A 19,196-nucleotide genomic window follows, 5' to 3' on the forward strand; every position below is an offset into this window, starting at 1 on the left:
TGCATAATTTTTGCACACTTAGAAATGGTAGAAAAATGCAACAGGATTTTGAGAAACAGAAAAAGGCACAAATAGATGTTGCGACAAAAATATCCACTATTCATCCACTAAAATATGCTTACTGGTGCACTTATAAACTGAAAAACTGCAATTGATTGGATGTCCCATGAGTTCGACCAAATGATATACACTGCTATTGATGCAGTAAAATGTGCTTATTTGCGCACTATTAAACAGTAGAGAAATTGCAACAGGTTCTTGGAAACAGTAAAAGGCACAATGGGATGTCCCCTGGCTGCAACCAAGCTATACACTGCTGCTGATGCACTAAAGCACACTTATTTGTGTTCTTATAAATGGTAAAACAATTACAACAGTTTTTTTGTAAAAAACAACAAAAAAACACTAGAAGCAATTAGACGTCTGTGTGACAAAACTTTAAGCTATTATGATTCTGTTTAAGTACTAAAATACTCTTACTGCATATGTATAAACTGTGAAGCGATGCAACAGATTTTTGAAATAAAAAGGTGCAATTGTGCTGCATATGAGGCGGAATATGTGATGCTGGGAAATATGTCTACTGTACACTTATGAACTGTAGAATCTTTTCAACTGGTTTTTGGCCCAAAAAAGGCTGGATCCTGCATATAAAAAAAATTACTGTCTACTTCAAATGGAAATGGCAGTGACGCAGTGAAACCTCTCCATAAGATTTTCTGTAATAGAATTTCACTTCCATCATATACTTTGCATAGTGGCCATCTGCTTTATGAGGACCGAGGACCATACTTGTAGAAGACCATTTTTAATGCAATTCTGGAACAAAAATGTGAAATCCATCAGACAGCACATCCGACTGTACGGTCTGTATTCCTATAGTCCTTATTTCTGCTCTCCTGACCACTCATAAATGCTCATTCAGTTCAAACCATTCCCTGCCCTCTTAACAGTGACCTCCACAGCGGCCCGCCCCTTTACCAGTGACCTCCATAGCGGCTGCCCCTTTATTAGTGACCTACTGTCACGGCTGAGGATGGGGAAAACCAGCCGTGCGGTGCCAGAAGATGTTATTGGCTGCTCGGCCAGGACGACAGAATTAGGGAGCCGGTCACCTCCTATCGCGTCCCTAACCTGACCCTGACTCCTAACCATATGAGCCAACCCTGATGGTGGGAGGGCTCATACACCAGAACCTAATAGTCCCTGCTAGCCCTCAGGGTGGCCCTGAACTAGGAGCAGGGTAAGACGACCTGTTACTCCTAGGCACGGAGGAACAGGAGTCTCACTGGCCAAGCTGCAAGGAAAAGGGGTACAAAAACAGACTTATGGATATGGCAGGTGAACTGCACTAGTTCCATAGTTTCACCTACCTGCCACAGCCTTGCTGACTGGATCCCTGTGCTGACACGCTGATGTCCACACCATACTTAAATGGATACAGCCAACACACATACACACACAGGAATCCAGATCCATAGCTGCATGAAATAACAAAATGAATACATCAACTGAACATATAAACATCTATGACCACAAGGGTGGCCCTCACTGGCAGATGGTATAAAGTAGGAGGATGACTCCAGCAGACCATGGCTGAAGTACCTCTCTGACTACTGCTCTCAGCAAAGGCTATATAGGCCCAAGTAGCCACACCCACACAGACACACCCAGTGTTCACACACACAGAAGAGAATTAACCCTTATCACACCAGGGAAGACAGCCACTTAAAGGAGAAAGTGCACACATAACTAAAACCCTGTGCACACCAGACATACAAAAGACACACCTAACAAAGATAGGTTGCCAGGTGCAACCACATGTACATTGCAGCAAGCTGCCTAGCACCAGCTCAGACTGCTAAACTGCAAAATAACTACATGTTGCCAGCGGCAACCACAAGTGAGGCAACATACTAGTGGCCCTCACCTGTGGGTGAACAACCAAACCAGACCGCAGGCAACAGCCTGCGGATACAGGAGTCACGACCATGACCATGGTCGTGACACCTACACAGTGCCCCATCTCCTTAACACTGATTTCGACAACACCCCACCCCTTAACAGTGGCCTCTACAGTAATCTACCCCTTAACACTGACCTCCATAGTGGACCGTCCCCTTAACTGTGACCTCCACAGTAGCCTGCCCCTAGGGTGGCAAGAGGTCCAGTTTTAGGCAGGACAGTCCGGCTTTCAGACTCCCTGTCCTCCGTCTGGCGCAGGGCCTGGACGGACACGGGGATGTCCTTTTGAACATGTCACTCTCAGACAGCAGCACTGTGCTGTCTGAGCGTGAGCTGCAGGTAGAAATTCACCATCCCAACCACACCTGCAGCTGACAGAAGTTGATTTTCACCCTCATTTTCTCAATCCCTGTCGGCTGTGGAGTAGGAGGGTGTCTGGTCTAACCTGGTCAGGGCGTGGCTTGGTGGGACCTGGGGGTGGAATTTTTAAGTCCGTCTTTTGAGAGTGGCCTAAATGGCCACCCTATCTGCCCCCTTAACTGTGACCTTAACAGTGCTCCTCTCCCTTAACAGGGTCATCCACAGCGCCCTGCCCCTTTAAAGCTGACCTACAGCAGTGAAGAAAAATTGCTAGGTTGTTATGGAAACCTGGTGTAAAACTGTGTGTATGCGGAGACTAAGGGCATGCAATCTTCTATTGGCTGATAAGGGTCATGTGACCAGGCTTCTATTGGCTAATGCTTTTTTTGGGAATATCTCAGAAACGGTACATGCTAGAGCGCTGAGACCCGGTCTAAAACCTTCCCGGACACCTGATGTACCTGTGTGCTAAATTTCATGATTGCAAATCCGACGGTGCAGATTTCTTTAGCGGACATACACACACACACAGACACTTACACTCAGCTTTATACTGTATATTAGATCTCTACAGCAGTGCAAAAAATGACCAATTGTTGTTTTCAGCTTCTCATTGCCAGTCCCACAGTGTTTAATGTTGTGGCAGTCCACATGCTCAACCGTTGTTCCATTCATACAAGGAGACAACTACCTCTGCCCTTACCATATGTTACTTCTGTTATAACCTTATTTTATGAAACAGCACAAGTTCACACACTGCATTTTCATGTTATTGTTTTTTTCCCAAGATGGATTTGAATTACACCTCTCTTTGTAGACTGAGTCTATTCCTACAGAAACCGGACAACCCCTTTATAGACCTATGTACACAATTCAACAAAAGAGGATGAACAGGGGCGTAGCTAAAGGCTCATGGGCCCTGGTGCAAGAGTTCAGCTTAGGACCCCTTCCCTCAGTGCTTTGTGGCAAGGGGCAGGAAAGCACATAGCCTTCCTGCTGCCTGGGGCAAAAATTTAAACCCCCCCCCCCCCCTTCCCCATACCAAATTCTTGACCTAACCTCTTCCCTCCAGCCAGAGGTGTAACTTGACCAGCATGCACTTTCTTTGATACCAGTGTCTTCTTATGTGGTTCAAGGGTTTTTGGGCCCCCTCATAGCGACTGCTACCTCTGCACCCCCTATAGCTACGGCCTTGGAGCCGATACCTTATTCACACAGTGTTGAATTGGGGCTTTACTGGAGGCACTATTTAAGGCTTCTTTAAGGCTTTAAGGATTTTTAAGTGAGTATAATGACAGGTGTCTATCAACAACAAAGATCCACTATTATTTTGTCTAGAAAAAAAGTGTACCACAGCTGCACTGCATCGGAGAAAAGAGTAAAAATAAAAATGCACCTTGCAGCTATGTTGTAAATAATAATTTATCCTCTAGATGGCGACAAATCTCTATTATTGCAGACAAAATGCTAACACACCGTTGCTTGCTCTTATAGTAATTTTTTTGTAAACCATATAACATGTTGTAGTGAGTTCCATGTATGAGTGGACTGTCCAATGGCGTTTGCATTTTTGTACTCTATCCCATCTAGAGATGTAAGTAATTTCCATTCACAGTAAGGCCTCATGCACACAGCCGTTGTGCAGCCGTTCCGTGCATTGGGGACCGCAATTAATGGTCCCCAATGGCGGCCGGAACGGATCGAGACCCATTTAACTTGAATGGGGCCGTGATCCGTCCGCACCACAAATACTTCAGTGGGGTTCTGTGCCTCTGTTCTGCACCGCAGCTCTGGATTGCCAAGTAAATGGGTCCGCATCCGTGATGTGGGGAGCACACTGCCGATGCCCGCATATTGCGGACCCACTGTTCACGGGCCGCAATACGGCCACGTCCGGGTGCATGAGGCCTAACAGTGTGTTTTATCATGTTCATCCAGATGGGCACATAATATAAGCAGGGAATCAGTTTTATGACACTGACAACTGAAAATAAATTGAATGTGGTTGTTTCTTATGTCACATAGAATGGAACAGTGGGGCTAATTTGCTAACATGGCATCTAGATGCCTTAAGCAGATCTAATGAAACAACAATTAACTTTTATACATCTGGTGCAAATGAAACAATAAAAACATGTTTGATGAGCTGGTATAGTGAAGACCATATGGTAGAGATAAACTGTTAGCAGTCTGTCACGCCCTGACCCTTTTATTATATAACAGGCACACCTGGATAGTATACCCCAAAACAGATTTTGATATTTTATTTAAAGCTTTGACAATGGGTCACAAATGATGACTTACTATTAACATCAGTCCCCCCTCCCATCACAGCATTTGTAATGGTCAATAGTGTTGCCTTTCCATTGCTTCTAGTCTTTTGAAGTTAAACCCTGTCAAACAGTAGAGGTATACGGGACATATACTACTTCAAGAGCAGAGAACCTGGGAGCTCACACACTTGGCTTAGTAAATAAGACAATGGTGAGCTCCACTTCTCAGATCTTTTGAGGTACTTGAGGTATGACAAGAACTGTTGCTCTCTGAAGCTAGAAAAAGGACCAAGGTAACAGAATACTAGGGACTGGACTTTGGAGGTTTCAAGCTTATAGGGTGTTAAAAGTGCTATCCGACCCCTGAAATGTCCTACCATATGTCCGGGCCCCTCACACATAATGAACTTACCTGGCTCCCCAGCACAGCCGCTGCTGCATCTCTCTGTCGTGTGGATGAAAACATCCGGCATCGGGGGAAGTGGGGGGGGGGGGGGATCCGCCAATGGCAGACAGTGACAAGGACAAGCCTTGCGAGTGATGCTTGCCATTGGCTGATCCCACCCCCCCCAACCGCCAGTATATAGTGAGTATAATGATTTGATTTACTATAAATAGAAGGGAATCTGTTTTCATCTGTAACATGCCCTAATCTACGTCAATGACTGCAATTAAAAAATGAAGACCCAAAGTATTGACCAGGCGCAAAAATGAGACTGCTTTATAACACACCTCCCAAAGTCTCCTCTTTGTCAGTCAGAAGCTCAGATGTTGGTGCATGTACATTACAAGCTAGTTCAGCATAATTAGGTCATCTTGGACAACCAAATGGTCTTCTTACATGGACTGATAATCAAGCTAATTATTGGGGATGAATGTTTGTAGAAACGTTAATTCCCAATAACTGCCCTGTGTAAAAGGAGCCAACGATCACCAGATGATCATGTCCTTCAGACAGCACCTAAAATGATTGCTTCTGTGCCACTAATCAGCCTGTATAAACAATGATCAATGATTTCCTATGGGGATAAGCAATTGCTAGAACAATTGTAACAATTACAAACCAAGCCCTTATTTCTGCTGACAATCAGGCAATTATCGGGAACGCTTGTTTCATTCCCAATAATTGCCTGAAACATTGGTCCATGTTAAATGACCTTAATTTCCAGGGTCTGTCCTAGTGACAGACTCTCTTCAGTTGAGATAAATTACCATATGAGATCATAATGTGACCTTGGGAGTAATAGAAAGAATTATACATATTGAATTCCATCTGATCCTTCCAAGACTACATCATAAAAGTTTCTCTTGCTTGTAAAATAATATAACTATAACTTTACTAAGGCCCTTACAGTCAGACGGCATAATCACTTGTTTTCAGAGTAATTGTTTGACAAAAACACTCAATGAGACAAGTATTCCATAATTTAACAAAGCCAGTCATGCTTGTAATAGGTTTTATAATTCTCTTTGGTGGTTTGTGCTGATGATAACTTCATGCCCATAAAATACCAGGACAAAATTAATTTAGCATACTGTATCTGGGAGGAGAGTGTACTTACCATGGCATCTGCTTTATGCTTCATTCGCTTAGCTTCCTGCATAAAGTAATCTGCATTGCGAACTCTATGAAACGAGAATGAGAATGCTCAGAAGTATTCTTTTATGAAATTGATATTTGCAGGGGTGTTTCGTCCTGCTTATAACCTTCATAAAATCTAATTCTTATAATTATCATCATTCATCATACAGTTGAAACCAGAAGTTTACATACACTATATAAAAAGACACATATGCGTGTTTTACTCAATATCTGACATGAAATCAGAATAAACCTTTCCTGTTGGTCAATTAGGATTACCATAATTATTATTATTTGCCAAATGCCAGAATAATAAGAGAGAGAGAGAGAGAGAGAGAGAGAGAATGTTTTAAGGAATTTTTATTACTTTCTGCAAAGTCAAAAGTTTACATACATTTCATTAGTATTTGGTACCATTGCCCTTAAACTACAGGTCCTTCTAAAAAAATAAGCATATTGTGATAAAGTTCATTATTTTCTGTAATGTACTGATAAACATTAGACTTTCATATATTTTAGATTCATTACACACCAACTGAAGTAGTTCAAGCCTTTTATTTGTTTTAATATTGATGATTTTGGCATACAGCTCATAAAAACCCAAATTTCCTATCTAAAAAAATTTCTTCATATTTCATCCGACCAATAAAAGAAAAGTGCTTTTAATACAAAAAAAGTCAACCTTCAAATAATTATGTTCAGTTATGCACTCAATACTTGGTCGGGAATCCTTTTGCAGAAATGACTGCTTCAATGCGGCGTGGCATGGAGGCAATCAGCCTGTGGCACTGCTGAGGTGTTATGGAGGCCCAGGATGCTTCGATAGCGGCCTTAAGCTCATCCAGAGTGTTGGGTCTTGCGTCTCTCAACTTTCTCTTCCCAATATCCCACAGATTCTCTATGGGGTTCAGGTCAGGAGAGTTGGCAGGCCAATTGAGCACAGTAATACCATGGTCAGTAAACCATTTACCAGTGGTTTTGGCACTGTGAGCAGGTGCCAGGTTGTGCTGAAAAATGAAATCTTCATCTCCATAAAGCTTTTCAGCAGATGGAAGCATGAAGTGCTCCAAAATCTCCTGATAGCTAGCTGCATTGACCCTGCCCTTGATAAAACACAGTGGACCAACACCAGCAGCTGACATGGCACCCCAGACCATCACTGACTGTGGGTACTTGACACTGGACTTCAGGCATTTTGGCATTTCCCTCTCCCCGGTCTTCCTCCAGACTCTGGCACCTTGATTTCCGAATGACATGCAACGGACTGGGCTACAGAGAAGAAGCACTGGACTAGTGCTTCTTCTCTGTAGCCCAGGTCAGGCGCTTCTGCCGCTGTTTCTGGTTCAAAAGTGGCTTGACCTGGGGAATGCGGCACCTGTAGCCCATTACCTGCACACGCCTGTACACGGTGGCTCTGGATGTTTCTACTCCAGACTCAGTCCACTGCTTCCGCAGGTCCCCCAAGGTCTGGAATCGGTCCTTCGCCACAATCTTCCTCAGGGTCCGGTCACCTCTTCTCGTTGTGCAGCGTTTTCTGCCACACTTTTTCCTTCCCACAGACTTCCCACTGAGGTGCCTTGATACAGCACTCTGGGAACAGCCTATTCGTTCAGAAATTTCTTTCTGTGTCTTACCCTCTTGCTTGAGGGTGTCAATGATGGCCTTCTGGACAGCAGTCAGGTCGGCAGTCTTACCCATGATTGCGGTTTTGAGTAATGAACCAGGCTGGGAGTTTTTAAAAGCCTCAGGAATCTTTTGCAGGTGTTTAGAGTTAATTAGTTGATTCAGATGATTAGGCTAATAGCTCGTTTAGAGAACCTTTTCATGATATGCTAATTTTTTGAGATAGGAATTTTGGGTTTTCATGAGCTGTATGCCAAAATCATTAATATTAAAACAATAAAAGGCTTGAACTACTTCAGTTGGTGTGTAATGAATCTAAAATATATGAAAGTCTAATGTTTATCAGTACATTACAGAAAATAATGAACTTTATCACAATATGCTAATTTTTTTAGAAGGACCTGTATATGACTTGGGTCAAACGTTTTTGATATCCTTCCACCAGCTTCTCACAATAGTTGGTCGGAATTTGAGCCCATTCCTCCTCACAAAACTGCTTGTTGTTCGCCTTGCCTTTTCAGCTTTGCCCATAAATTTTCAATAGGATTGAGATCATTTCATTAAAATTGAAATGTGGAAGGGCACTCACTAAATGGGAATAATTAATAGATTGCATAGATATATCCACTTAAAACAATGGTAATAAAACAATGAATGATAATAAAAATAATAAAATATATTGGCACAGCAATATCAAACACCAGACATGAAAGGTAAATATCTCATATGTCCACAATCTTATAATACGCTGCCTGTTGATTGCAGAAGCCTACTATATTGCACAACCCGCTAAATAGGATCCAGACGAAAACTGAATTAGAAGTCCACAGTCCATAAAAAACAATAGTGTAACTGGTAAGTCCACAAATATATACTTGTCAGATGGTGGGATATATTTCCCAGACCTGCTAGATTCATATATATTGCACGGACCTGCTGTGTCCTATAAACAGAATCAAGATGGTAATAGGTGGACAGCAACAGGTGGTTAGTAGCAGGATCGCATTAGTATAGTTGGTTAAGGATATAGTCCCCCTCGATTCAGGTACACGGTATTAGTTAGATATTGCTAGTATGGTACATTACCGCTCCTGGGTTCTCCGTCTGTATGTTGTAGAAGCTCTTTCTTTCAGCTTGCCCAGCACGGTGTTCAGTTCGTCTTTACCTTGCGTGGCGTCCTGTGTGAGTCAAACATAGCGTCCCACGTGACTCTACAGCCGCTTCCTGGAGAACGTCCTCAGTGTCCTGGGTCCTACTTTCCCTCCGCCTCCACTCTCATTAGCTTTAGAGGCACAAGTATCTACGGGAATGTAGCATCAGGTATCCATAAGTAATTTCTTCAGCAAAAACCTCCATGGTTTTCTTGGGAAAAGAAGTGGTTTTACCATTGTTACACTGACCGCATCTAAAGAAAACTTTGGTTGTTAACCAATTAGATCCGTTTGATTTTATAAGCATCTCTTTTACGGTTTTGTCCAAAACATTGACTTTGTTATCCTTAAGCCACTTTGTAACCAGTTTGGCAGTATGCTTCGGGTCATTGTCCATTTGGAAGACCCACTTCCGCACAAGCTTTAACTTCCTGGCTGATGTCTTAAGATATTGCTTTAGTATTTCCACATAATCTTCTTTCCTCATGATGCCATCTATTTTGTGAAGTGCACCAGTCCCTCCTGCAGCAAAACAACCGCACAACATGATGCTGCCACCCCTGTGTTTCACAGTTGGGATGGTGTTCTTAGGCTTCCAAGCTTACCAGCTTCTGCCATCATCTTCACAAGGTCTTTTGCTTTTGTTCTTGGGTTGATATGCACATGTCGGACCAAAATAAGTTCATCTCTGGGACACAGAACCAGTCTCCTTCCTGAGCGGTATGATGGCTGGACATTCCCATCTTGTTTGTACTTGTATATAATTGTTTATACAGATGAACAAGGCCCCTTCAGGTATCTTGAAATTGCACCCAAGGTAGAGCCAGACTTGTGCAAGTCTACAATTCTCTTCCCGATACCATGGCTGATTTCTTTAGACTTTCCCATGATGCTACACAAAGAAGCAGTGTGTATCAGGTGTGCATTTAAATATATCCACAGGTGTGTCTCCAATGAACTCAGATGTTGCCAACAAACCAAACAGAAGCTTCCAAACACATGACCTCATCATATGCGCAGTCCAGAACTGTTTAAAGGCATAGTAATCTTAGTGTATGTTAACTTTTGACATTGCAGAAAGCATAAAAAATGCCTTAAAACATTGTCTCTCTCTCTCTCTCTCTCTCTCATTATTCTGACATTTGGCAAATAATAATAATAATTATGGTAATACTAATTGACCAAAAACAGAAAAGGTTTTTTCAGATTTCATGTCAGATATTGAGTAAAACATGCATATGTGTCTTTTTATATAGTGTATGTAAACTTCTGGTTTCAACTGTAGATAGATAGATATACAGATAATTTATAACACAAACGTGCCCATACATGTTGCTCCTGAGCCATGGTAACTGCCCTTGAATTACCACTAATATCTGTGCTGCAATTTTAACTGCACATTTAAACCCTGACACATGCAGGTACACCCCAGCAATTAGCAGTAATCTATGTGCAATGTGTATGAGCCCAAGCTTTTGCTAAGGGGTATATCATTGGGAGTTGCTGATTCCTTCCTTCATCATTGTCTAAAGTTAGGTCCTCTTAAAGCTGGCCCCAGCTGTCTCTCCACTACATCATGTAGCATTAACTAAACACAGTGCAGACAAACACAAATATTATAATGCATTTTTTACACTTTTTTGCCAAGCAGCAGAAGAAAATTCCATGTCTATCCCATGTCTTGTGAGTGCAAGTTTTGAAACAGGATGTAGTGTAGATGGCCCTGGCCATTGTTGGATTGACCCACCAGAGTACCAGAGGATCCTCCAGTGGGCTCAGGCTCTGATACAATAGTGAGTCCCAAAGGTCCAGGAGAAAAAACGTTTGGTAGTGCCTTTGGAGCCAATAACTTTCAACTAAGGCTTATTTCTTTGAAATTAAACATTTTAGACTTTATTGATGATATGAGGTTTGGGCCCTGAGAATAATTTCTTCTGGTGGGCCCAAGGAACCTTAGTCTGACCTGGAGGGTAGCCATCCAATATACTGCCTGCATTTTGTCTGGATAAGAGATTATTTACATTTTCCTGATATAAAATCCTGGAAACTCAAACTGCTGTATTGTATTGTACCTTGTGCTATGCAACTGCTTTGTTAGCCTTGGATCTGTATGTCCATTCTGTGCAGGTGAGCAAAGGTTCAAATTTGAGTCGTCTTTATTGAACACAGAACTTGTATTGCTTGATAGTTGTGATCTCTAACAAAAAAGTAGCAAACAAGCTGTAATTTAATACCATACAAACACCCAATATACATGCTATTTTATAAGCAACACATTTTTGTTCTGCCTCAGTAGTCATGTAGCCTGTATTACTTGTCAGTTGTCAATTAATATTTATTGTGAATTAAAACTGATTACTTTCTTTTAAATCTAGCGCCACCTACTGTTTTACTTTTCCTTTTGTCTCTGTCCTTCATGGCTGAGGTGCTTACACATGCTCAGTTCCATCCTTCAACTGCCATCAGCCCCACATACAGTTAGAAGCTGTGACAATTAGGCTGGGTTCACATGGGCGAGATTTCCGTGCGGGTGCAATGCGTGAGGTGAAAGCATTGCACCCGCACTGAATCCAAAAATTGCAAGCTAGTGCGGATGCGGTGCGATTTTCACGCATGGTTGCTAAGATGAGTCTATTCACTGTATTATTTTCCCTTATAACATGGTTATAAGAGAAAATAATAGCATTCTTAATACAGAATTCTTAGTAGAAGGTCAATTGAGGGTTATAAAAGAAAAAAAAATTAACTCACCTCCTTCTCTTGACTGCGTAGTTGCCGATCTCTTCTTACTTCTTTAATCATGAGCTGTGGTGACGTCACATCACATGGTCCAATCACATGGTCCATCACTGTGGTGATGGACCATGTGATTAGACCATATGATTAGACCATGTGATGAGCTCAGTGACGTCACCACAGGTCCTTTGACAGGTCCTGAAGAAAGAACAGGAGACTGTCAGCTACGCGATTAATTGGAGGAGGTGAGTTCATTATTATTATTTTTTTTTAACCCTCAATTGACCTTCTACTGCATTTTGTATTAAAGAATGCTATTATTTTCCCTTATAACCATGTTATAAGGGAAAATAATTACATCTACACAACACCGAACCAAAACCTGAACTTTAGTGAAGAAGTTCGGGTCTGGGTACCACATTCAGTTTTTTATCACGCGCGTGCAAAACGCATTGCACCCGCGCAATAAAAACTGAACAACGGAACGCAATTGCAGTCAAAATGCCGCAATGCACCCGGGACGCATCCTGAGCCAAAACGCGACACCCGTGTGAACCCATCCTTAAAGGGAGAGAACTCCATCTTCAGAAGCGAGGAGAGACTGCTCCTCTGAGAGCTTCCAACCGCTTGTTTTAGCGATCGGGAGTTTTTGTGAAGTGTACTTACTAATTATTTTACCTTTAAAATAAATAAATTACAGTCATACTCCTAATTCTGATCACATAGACATAACTGGTGTGCCCATTCAGTCACTGATGACTACATGTACTATGTCCTGCAGACATGGTAGTCACAGGGAAAAGCACTCCAACAAAGCCTAAAAGAATAGACCCTACATGTCACTAGAATGCAACACGGGATTGTAAATTGGAAGATTTGAGCATTTGCAAAATTCTTACAACTGGATCAAAAGTTTATAATTTAGAGATATAAAACACATAAACATATATAAAAACATGAATATACAAGAAAGGAAAGAATGGATTAAGTTGTAAAATGAAATGACTAAACCCATTAAAGCATTGCAGGAAAACAATTGCTGTAATGTGGTTTATGAAGCTGAGCTGAGGTTTGGAGACAGATGATGACAGCCGGTGTTTCCGTTCACATCATCAATCTTCTACATGTGGAAAATGGGCTTGCGTGTTCAAAATCTCTCATGGATACTGATTATGAGGCTGGAGTTATCAGATTGCTCCAATTAAACCCGATCAATTATTAACGTTAAGGTTTCAAGGATAACAAGCCAATGAAATTTAAATTTTTTACTCTTTGACCTTATATCTATCTAGAGCAGTGTTTCCCAACCAGTGTGCCTCCAGCTGTTGCGCTGGAGGCACACTGGTTGGGAAACACTGATCTAGAGGCATCTATACATAAATGTAGCACTAAGGTATTTTGCACATCTTCATCTCGTATAGAAAGGTAATACTACATCAAAAGTTTGCTACGAAGCCATACTGTACTGCTATGTGCCTCCCTACAAAATAAAAGCTAAAGGGGTCCTACAAGGTATTATTTTATTGCACTCGCTTGCAGAGGAGACTGTCAAAATAATAAATAATCTTACACTTATCTTACCAACTTTCTCCGATCCAGCACCATGCACCGTCCTCTTCCCCCTTGCATTCTTATGTGCCATGCATCGCTGAAGCCAGTGACTGGTTGCAGCAGTATGAGGGACGTCACTGCTATCACAGGCTACAGCTGGAGCAAGGGGACCGTGTAGTAGCAGAGGGTTGGATCAGGCTGAGAAGGTAAGTGTAACATTGTTTATTATCAGTTTGTGCCATGCTCCATCACAGAATGAGTACGTAGGCATACAGCATGGATGAAGCCTGGCACCAGAGATTGCTTTTAGATCCAAAATATATTCTAAAGCATTTAAGGGGGTTACCATCAATTTATCCAAAGAATATTTTATGTGGTCCAGGATTTTGACACCAAGATGCTATATTAGCAATTCACATTTACTGTCTCTGGTTAGGAAGAGAGGCATCAATTGCTTTTAGCAATTTCCATGGTTTTTGAATGTTGTCCCTATGTTGGCTCAGGCCATACCCCTAGCACCTCATTGTGTTACTACAGATGCTACAGAGCTCTGTAGTCAAATCCACTCATAAAATGTACTCCAGTCTTATTGGTCTGAATATATACGTAACTAGAATTCTGTTTTAATTGTAGAACACATTATAAAACGTACCTGTCGAGAATGTGAGTGCTTTTCTTGTTGATGTTGATTGCAAGAAGTGTTGGTAGACATGATATCTCTATCACATTTATTTACAGAAGAAATGTCCTCAATTGTGCATTTTGGTTTAGGCTCATCAGGAAGAGAAGGTAACGGAGATAGACATTTCCCTGGTTTTGATAGAGTCATCTCAAAGCTGTATAAAATGATCAACATAATGTGGAGACCAGGTTTAATATGACAATGGCTGGTAGCAGACTGACTTTCAACCACAACATTAGACCTCATACACCTCATGCGCACGACGAGATCCACCTTTTTTGCGGATCGTATGCAGACCTATTCATTTCAATAGGGCCACAAAAGATGCAGGCAGCGCGCCGTGTGCTGCCTGCATCTATATGTCTGTTCTGAAGCAAATTGCGGTCCCCAATGCACGGAACCGGCGCACAACGGCCTTGTGCATGAGGCCTTACCCTGTATGTTCTGTAGTGATATACATAATATTAGGAGGAAAGGGGTAATGTTGAGAATTCGGTATGGGGGGGAGGGGAGGCGCTTTTTCAATTTTCACCTCAGAAACCAGAAAGGCTAGGTGCACCCCTGAAGGTGGAATCTGACTGGTTGCTGTGGGCAGTGTTCCTTACCCCGTTTTGATAGTTCTCCCCAACAATTCTTGTTCTGTCTCAAATTATTTTCTTACAGCTTAAAAAAAAGTTTTCCCATGAGTTCTGCGATTTATTCCTTCAATATTTTATAAAAATCTAATAAAATTTTCATTCTGAAAAAAAATGCCTGATGTATCTTGAAAAACAATGATACCACCAACTATATGTAGGTTGACTAAGAAATGAAATAGATATTTGTAGATATATATAGACCCATGACTAAAATGGAAAAAATTGGCCTGATAATGAATTGGAGTAAACCCTCCAGTAAAGAAGCGGTTAACCTTCCATTGTCACAAAAGTAAGGCTACTTTCACACTCGCGTTTTGTCATGGACGGATCCGTTCAGATAATACAGCCGTCTGCATCCGTTCAGAACGGATCCGTTTTTATTATCTGTAACATAGCAAAGACGGATCCGTCTTGAACACCATTGAAAGTCAATGGAGGACGAATCAATTTTCTATTGTGCCAGATTGTGTCAGTGCAAACAGATCCGTCCCCATTGACTTACATTGTGTGTCAGGACGGATCCGTTTGGCTCAGTTTCGTCAGACGGACACCAAATGCTGTAAGCAGCGTTTTGGTGTCCGTCTCCAAAGTGGAATGGAGACTGGACGGAAGCAAACTGATGCATTCTGAGCAGATCCTTTTCCGATCAGAATGCATTAGGGCAAAACTGATCCGTTTTGAGAGCCCTGAACAAATCTCACAAACGGAAAGCCAAAACGCTAGTGTGAAAGTAGCCTAACTGTGCTTCTTATACCATGCATCTGCTATTTGTGTGTAACATCAGAGGTGCATGGCATCATTACATGTCTTGTACCCATAGAGATGTCAACACCAGCACACAATGCAATTCCAAGAGTTCTTACTATATAGAGAAATAGAGGGAAAAAGGCTGTGGTCATCGCTGTGCATCACACCAGGAAGGGAATTCCATACCTGTCGAGTTCTAAACTCTGGCTGTTTGCTGTATAATTACTCTCAACTGGAAATTGTAGACTATCTTCCTTTTCCACAGGGTTCTTCTTCATCTCCTGAGATCCTTCACTTTCACACTACACAACAGAGACATTTCTTCAATGGGTTAAAGTTTCAGCAGACACATACTAAACAATCCATTTAGAGAATCCCAGTAAGGGCCTCATGCACATGCATGTATTTAGTGGTCTGTGTGTGGACCAACTGACTTCAAAGGTTCCACATTTTACGGACATGTATAGGACATGTTCTATTCTTTTGCGGAATGGACATATGGATAGGCAAAGCACACAGATGATCCATGTGCTTTCCCCAACTGTACGTTTATTACACGAAAGATAGAACATGTCCTATTCTAGGCTGTAAAATACGGAAGGCACAAAAATACGGATGCAGCGCGGATGTCACACGGACGTCACCCGTGTTTTGTGGACCACAAAATACATACAGTCCTATGCATGAGGCCTAAATAGAAGTTTTTCTACATTCACAAGCACTGCAGACTGTACAAGTAGAACATTTCTCCTAGCATGTTGTTATATACAGTGTATATAATGTTTTATATACATTAAGCTGCTGTATGAAGTGTAAGTTATGCCAATCGGTCATGCAGAGTGGCTGCACAGTAAAATATTTTGAGAGCGTGTAATCAAGACTTAATCATTAGATTGAAAAGGAGGGACTTCACTGCCACACAATATAGAGGGTGAAATCAGCCGTAAGTTTACACTATGACTCCTGCAACCAAATCTGCACCATTTGTTGCAGATTTGGCTGCTGTGGGATTCCAGCAGATATGCTGCAGATTTTTTCAACAGATACCGATGCCGCAAACGTATCTTACTAGAAATATAACCTTACGTCAGGACAAGGATGATTTTATTGCAGAAAAAAAAGAGAGAGAGCCCCTAGATATCACAGATGACATTAGATATCATCACTGCCTGCTGACAATTACACATTATAGAATAATTTAGCAATCAAACTAATACAATATCTCATGTTGTGTTAGCACAGGAAGGACATTTGTGCTGTTGTTGTATTTAGTTTACCTTGGATACAATTGTAGCAAATTCTCAACTGTGATTAGTATTAGGGTTTCTGCCACCTTAGGCCTCATGCACATGACTGCAAAAAATATGGCTCAGATACAGACTTCAATGGGGCCGTAGAAGATGCGGACAGCACTCTGTGTGCTGTCCGCATCTTCGTTCCACAGCCTCACAAAAATAATAGAACATGTCCTATTCTTGTCCGTATCATGGACAAGGATAGGAATGCTCTATTGAGGGTCGGAGGTTCCGTTCCACAAAATGAGGAACACACAGCCGCCATCCGTGTTTTGCGGATCTGCAATTTGCGGACCACAAAATAGACATGGTCGTGTGCATGAGGCCTTATACTGTTTAAATTAGAAGGTCTTAACATGGTGAGGAATAGGAATATAACGAGCCACATTTATGAAAATAAATGCAGACAATAAAGTGTCAGTGTGAAATCAGTGCTTTCATTTTCATAGCGGCAATGGGAAAATTAAAGTTGTAGTCTGACTGGTTGTCATAGGTATCACCTACAGTTTTTGTCTACACTAGTTTTTATAGGTTCAGAGTATATTACACATTATATACCTTTTCACAATACAGTGATCAAGGGTGTGATACCACGAAAATGATTTATCACCTATTCACAGGATAGGTGATATACAGTGTATCAGATCACAGGGGGTAGGTCCACTGCTCTATTCACTTCTATGGAGCTTGCAGAGAGCTGGATACATTGTCTCATGAATGAAGCAGTAAACCGACATGCGCACTACCACTCCAAGGACTTGGGCACCCCTTGAATGACTCGGACACCCCATGTTCTTGAGATTGCAATTACTTCTCAATTAACAATGAATGGATGATATTTAATAGAATGGCAGTGTTTTTAGATCAGGTTCTGAAACTTAAAGGCTATGTACACCTTTGCATTTTACTCAATTTGAGCTAAAATCATTTTTTCAATTGGTCTTAAAAATTTTGAGCCCCTTTCTCTGTACAGCCTTGAGATTCTAGTAGCAGAATCTGTATTTTTACTGAGTTCCATCAAGCAGCTCTGATCTCTGACCTTATAAACACTCATTATAGTCCAATTCGTATCTTACTGATTAATGTGGCTTAAATAAGTGTTTATGACCTTTTAGTAATTCAGAGATGAGGTTTATTAGATGACCGGCACAAAATGAAGGTATGATTCACACTGCTAGACAAACAGTTAACCCTTTGTGACAGCGGCTGAATATTTTTAATAAAGACCAATTAAAAAAGTAATTTTTAGCTCAAAATGAATAAAATGCAGTAATACAAAATTGCCACCAAAAGTGTACATAATCTTTAAGAGTTGATTCGATCCACACCTTCAGAGTGGCTGTTTTGCATATTTTAGCTTGATGTTTTTGCACACAATTATATGAATCAGTTCATTGATTGCAACTACTCCTAATATAAATAAGGTTTCCTGAGTTTTTTTTTTTTATGGGCACAGAACAGGAGGCAGTATACAATTGACAAAAAACCTTAAAAGTTATGGACACCCATGAGGGCATTAAAGGGGTTGTCTCATGACAGACAATGGGGGCATATCGCTAGGACCCGCACTTATATCGAGAACGGAGCCCTGAAAGAGAAGGAGGGCGCTCTGCGCATGTGCAGCCACCCTCCATTTGTTTTCTATGGGTCCGGCGAAAATAGCCGAGCATTAGCTCGGCTATTTCCGTCAAGCCCCTAGAAGTAAATGGGAGCGCTGGCTGATCGTCTTGCAGTGTAAAACAACCGCAAAGTGCCCGATGAACGAGCACATGCCGGAAAACCACTAGACAGCATGGGGACAAGCAATGCCATAACGATTGCTCCTCCTCATGCTGTGGAGGAGATTGCTGAATGTAATGGCAGCAGTCTTTTCCGCTAGCTAGCAAGCGATTGCCGGGAGGGATTGCTTCCCTCCCGACAATCGCTTGCTCAATTGGCCTGTGTATTACAGGCTTAAGAGTTTTTGAGCTATTAGTAATTTAGACATAAGGGTTATTGCATAGCAGGCACAAAGTGAAAGTGAAAGCACAATTCCTACAGCTAGGCAGAAGTCAATCCTGAATATTTTAAATAAATATCAATTACAAAAAAAAAATCATGCTCAAAATCAGTAAAATGCAATCAAAGAAAAATGCCCTCAAAGGTGTACGTAGCCTTTATATGTGCGACTGATCCAGTATTCACTGGCCTCGGCAGTCACGCACGCATGAACAGCACATGAGCTCTGAAACCAGTGATGCGCAGCAGCAGTCACATAAACTATAGACATGCTATAATCAATGCAGACTCATAGTGAACTAGAGAGGAAGTACATTTAAAAGGTGAATAAGTCCCCCCCCCCCCCTCCTATCTCCAGTAAGGAGGTCCACCAATACAGGCTGCTACATCCAGGTGGGAAATGAGTTATGCCAACAGCATAGCCAATGGATTAACCCTTTACCCGTGTTTTTGTGTTAAAGGCATTCAGCTGATTCATCCTAGCTGCCATATACGCTGACTCTTCTATTTTGGCTCTGGAACAGTAGCGCTGGATCTGCTAGTGGAGTACAGTTGTATTTTTTAAGGGGGCATTTTCCAGCATTGTTCAGTTTGC

General features: G+C 41.7%; 1 protein-coding gene across 1 annotated transcript in view; it reads right to left on the reverse strand.

Moving 5' to 3' along the window:
• Nucleotides 1-730: 730 nt before the first annotated feature.
• The window catches only part of LOC122923149 (AF4/FMR2 family member 3-like), a 96,137-nt gene continuing 77,671 nt past the window's right edge, over nucleotides 731-19,196 (reverse strand). The window contains exons 6-10 of the mRNA XM_044273876.1: nucleotides 15,495-15,610; nucleotides 13,894-14,077; nucleotides 11,027-11,151; nucleotides 6,161-6,224; nucleotides 731-819 (exon numbers count right to left, since the gene is read on the reverse strand). Of these exons, the coding sequence (XP_044129811.1) occupies nucleotides 742-819; nucleotides 6,161-6,224; nucleotides 11,027-11,151; nucleotides 13,894-14,077; nucleotides 15,495-15,610 (567 nt within the window). The 3' untranslated portion in view covers nucleotides 731-741. The remainder of the gene's footprint in view (nucleotides 820-6,160; nucleotides 6,225-11,026; nucleotides 11,152-13,893; nucleotides 14,078-15,494; nucleotides 15,611-19,196) is intronic.

Source organism: Bufo gargarizans, unplaced genomic scaffold (assembly GCF_014858855.1).
Source record: "Bufo gargarizans isolate SCDJY-AF-19 unplaced genomic scaffold, ASM1485885v1 original_scaffold_1261_pilon, whole genome shotgun sequence".
Taxonomy (NCBI): Eukaryota; Metazoa; Chordata; class Amphibia; order Anura; family Bufonidae; genus Bufo; species Bufo gargarizans.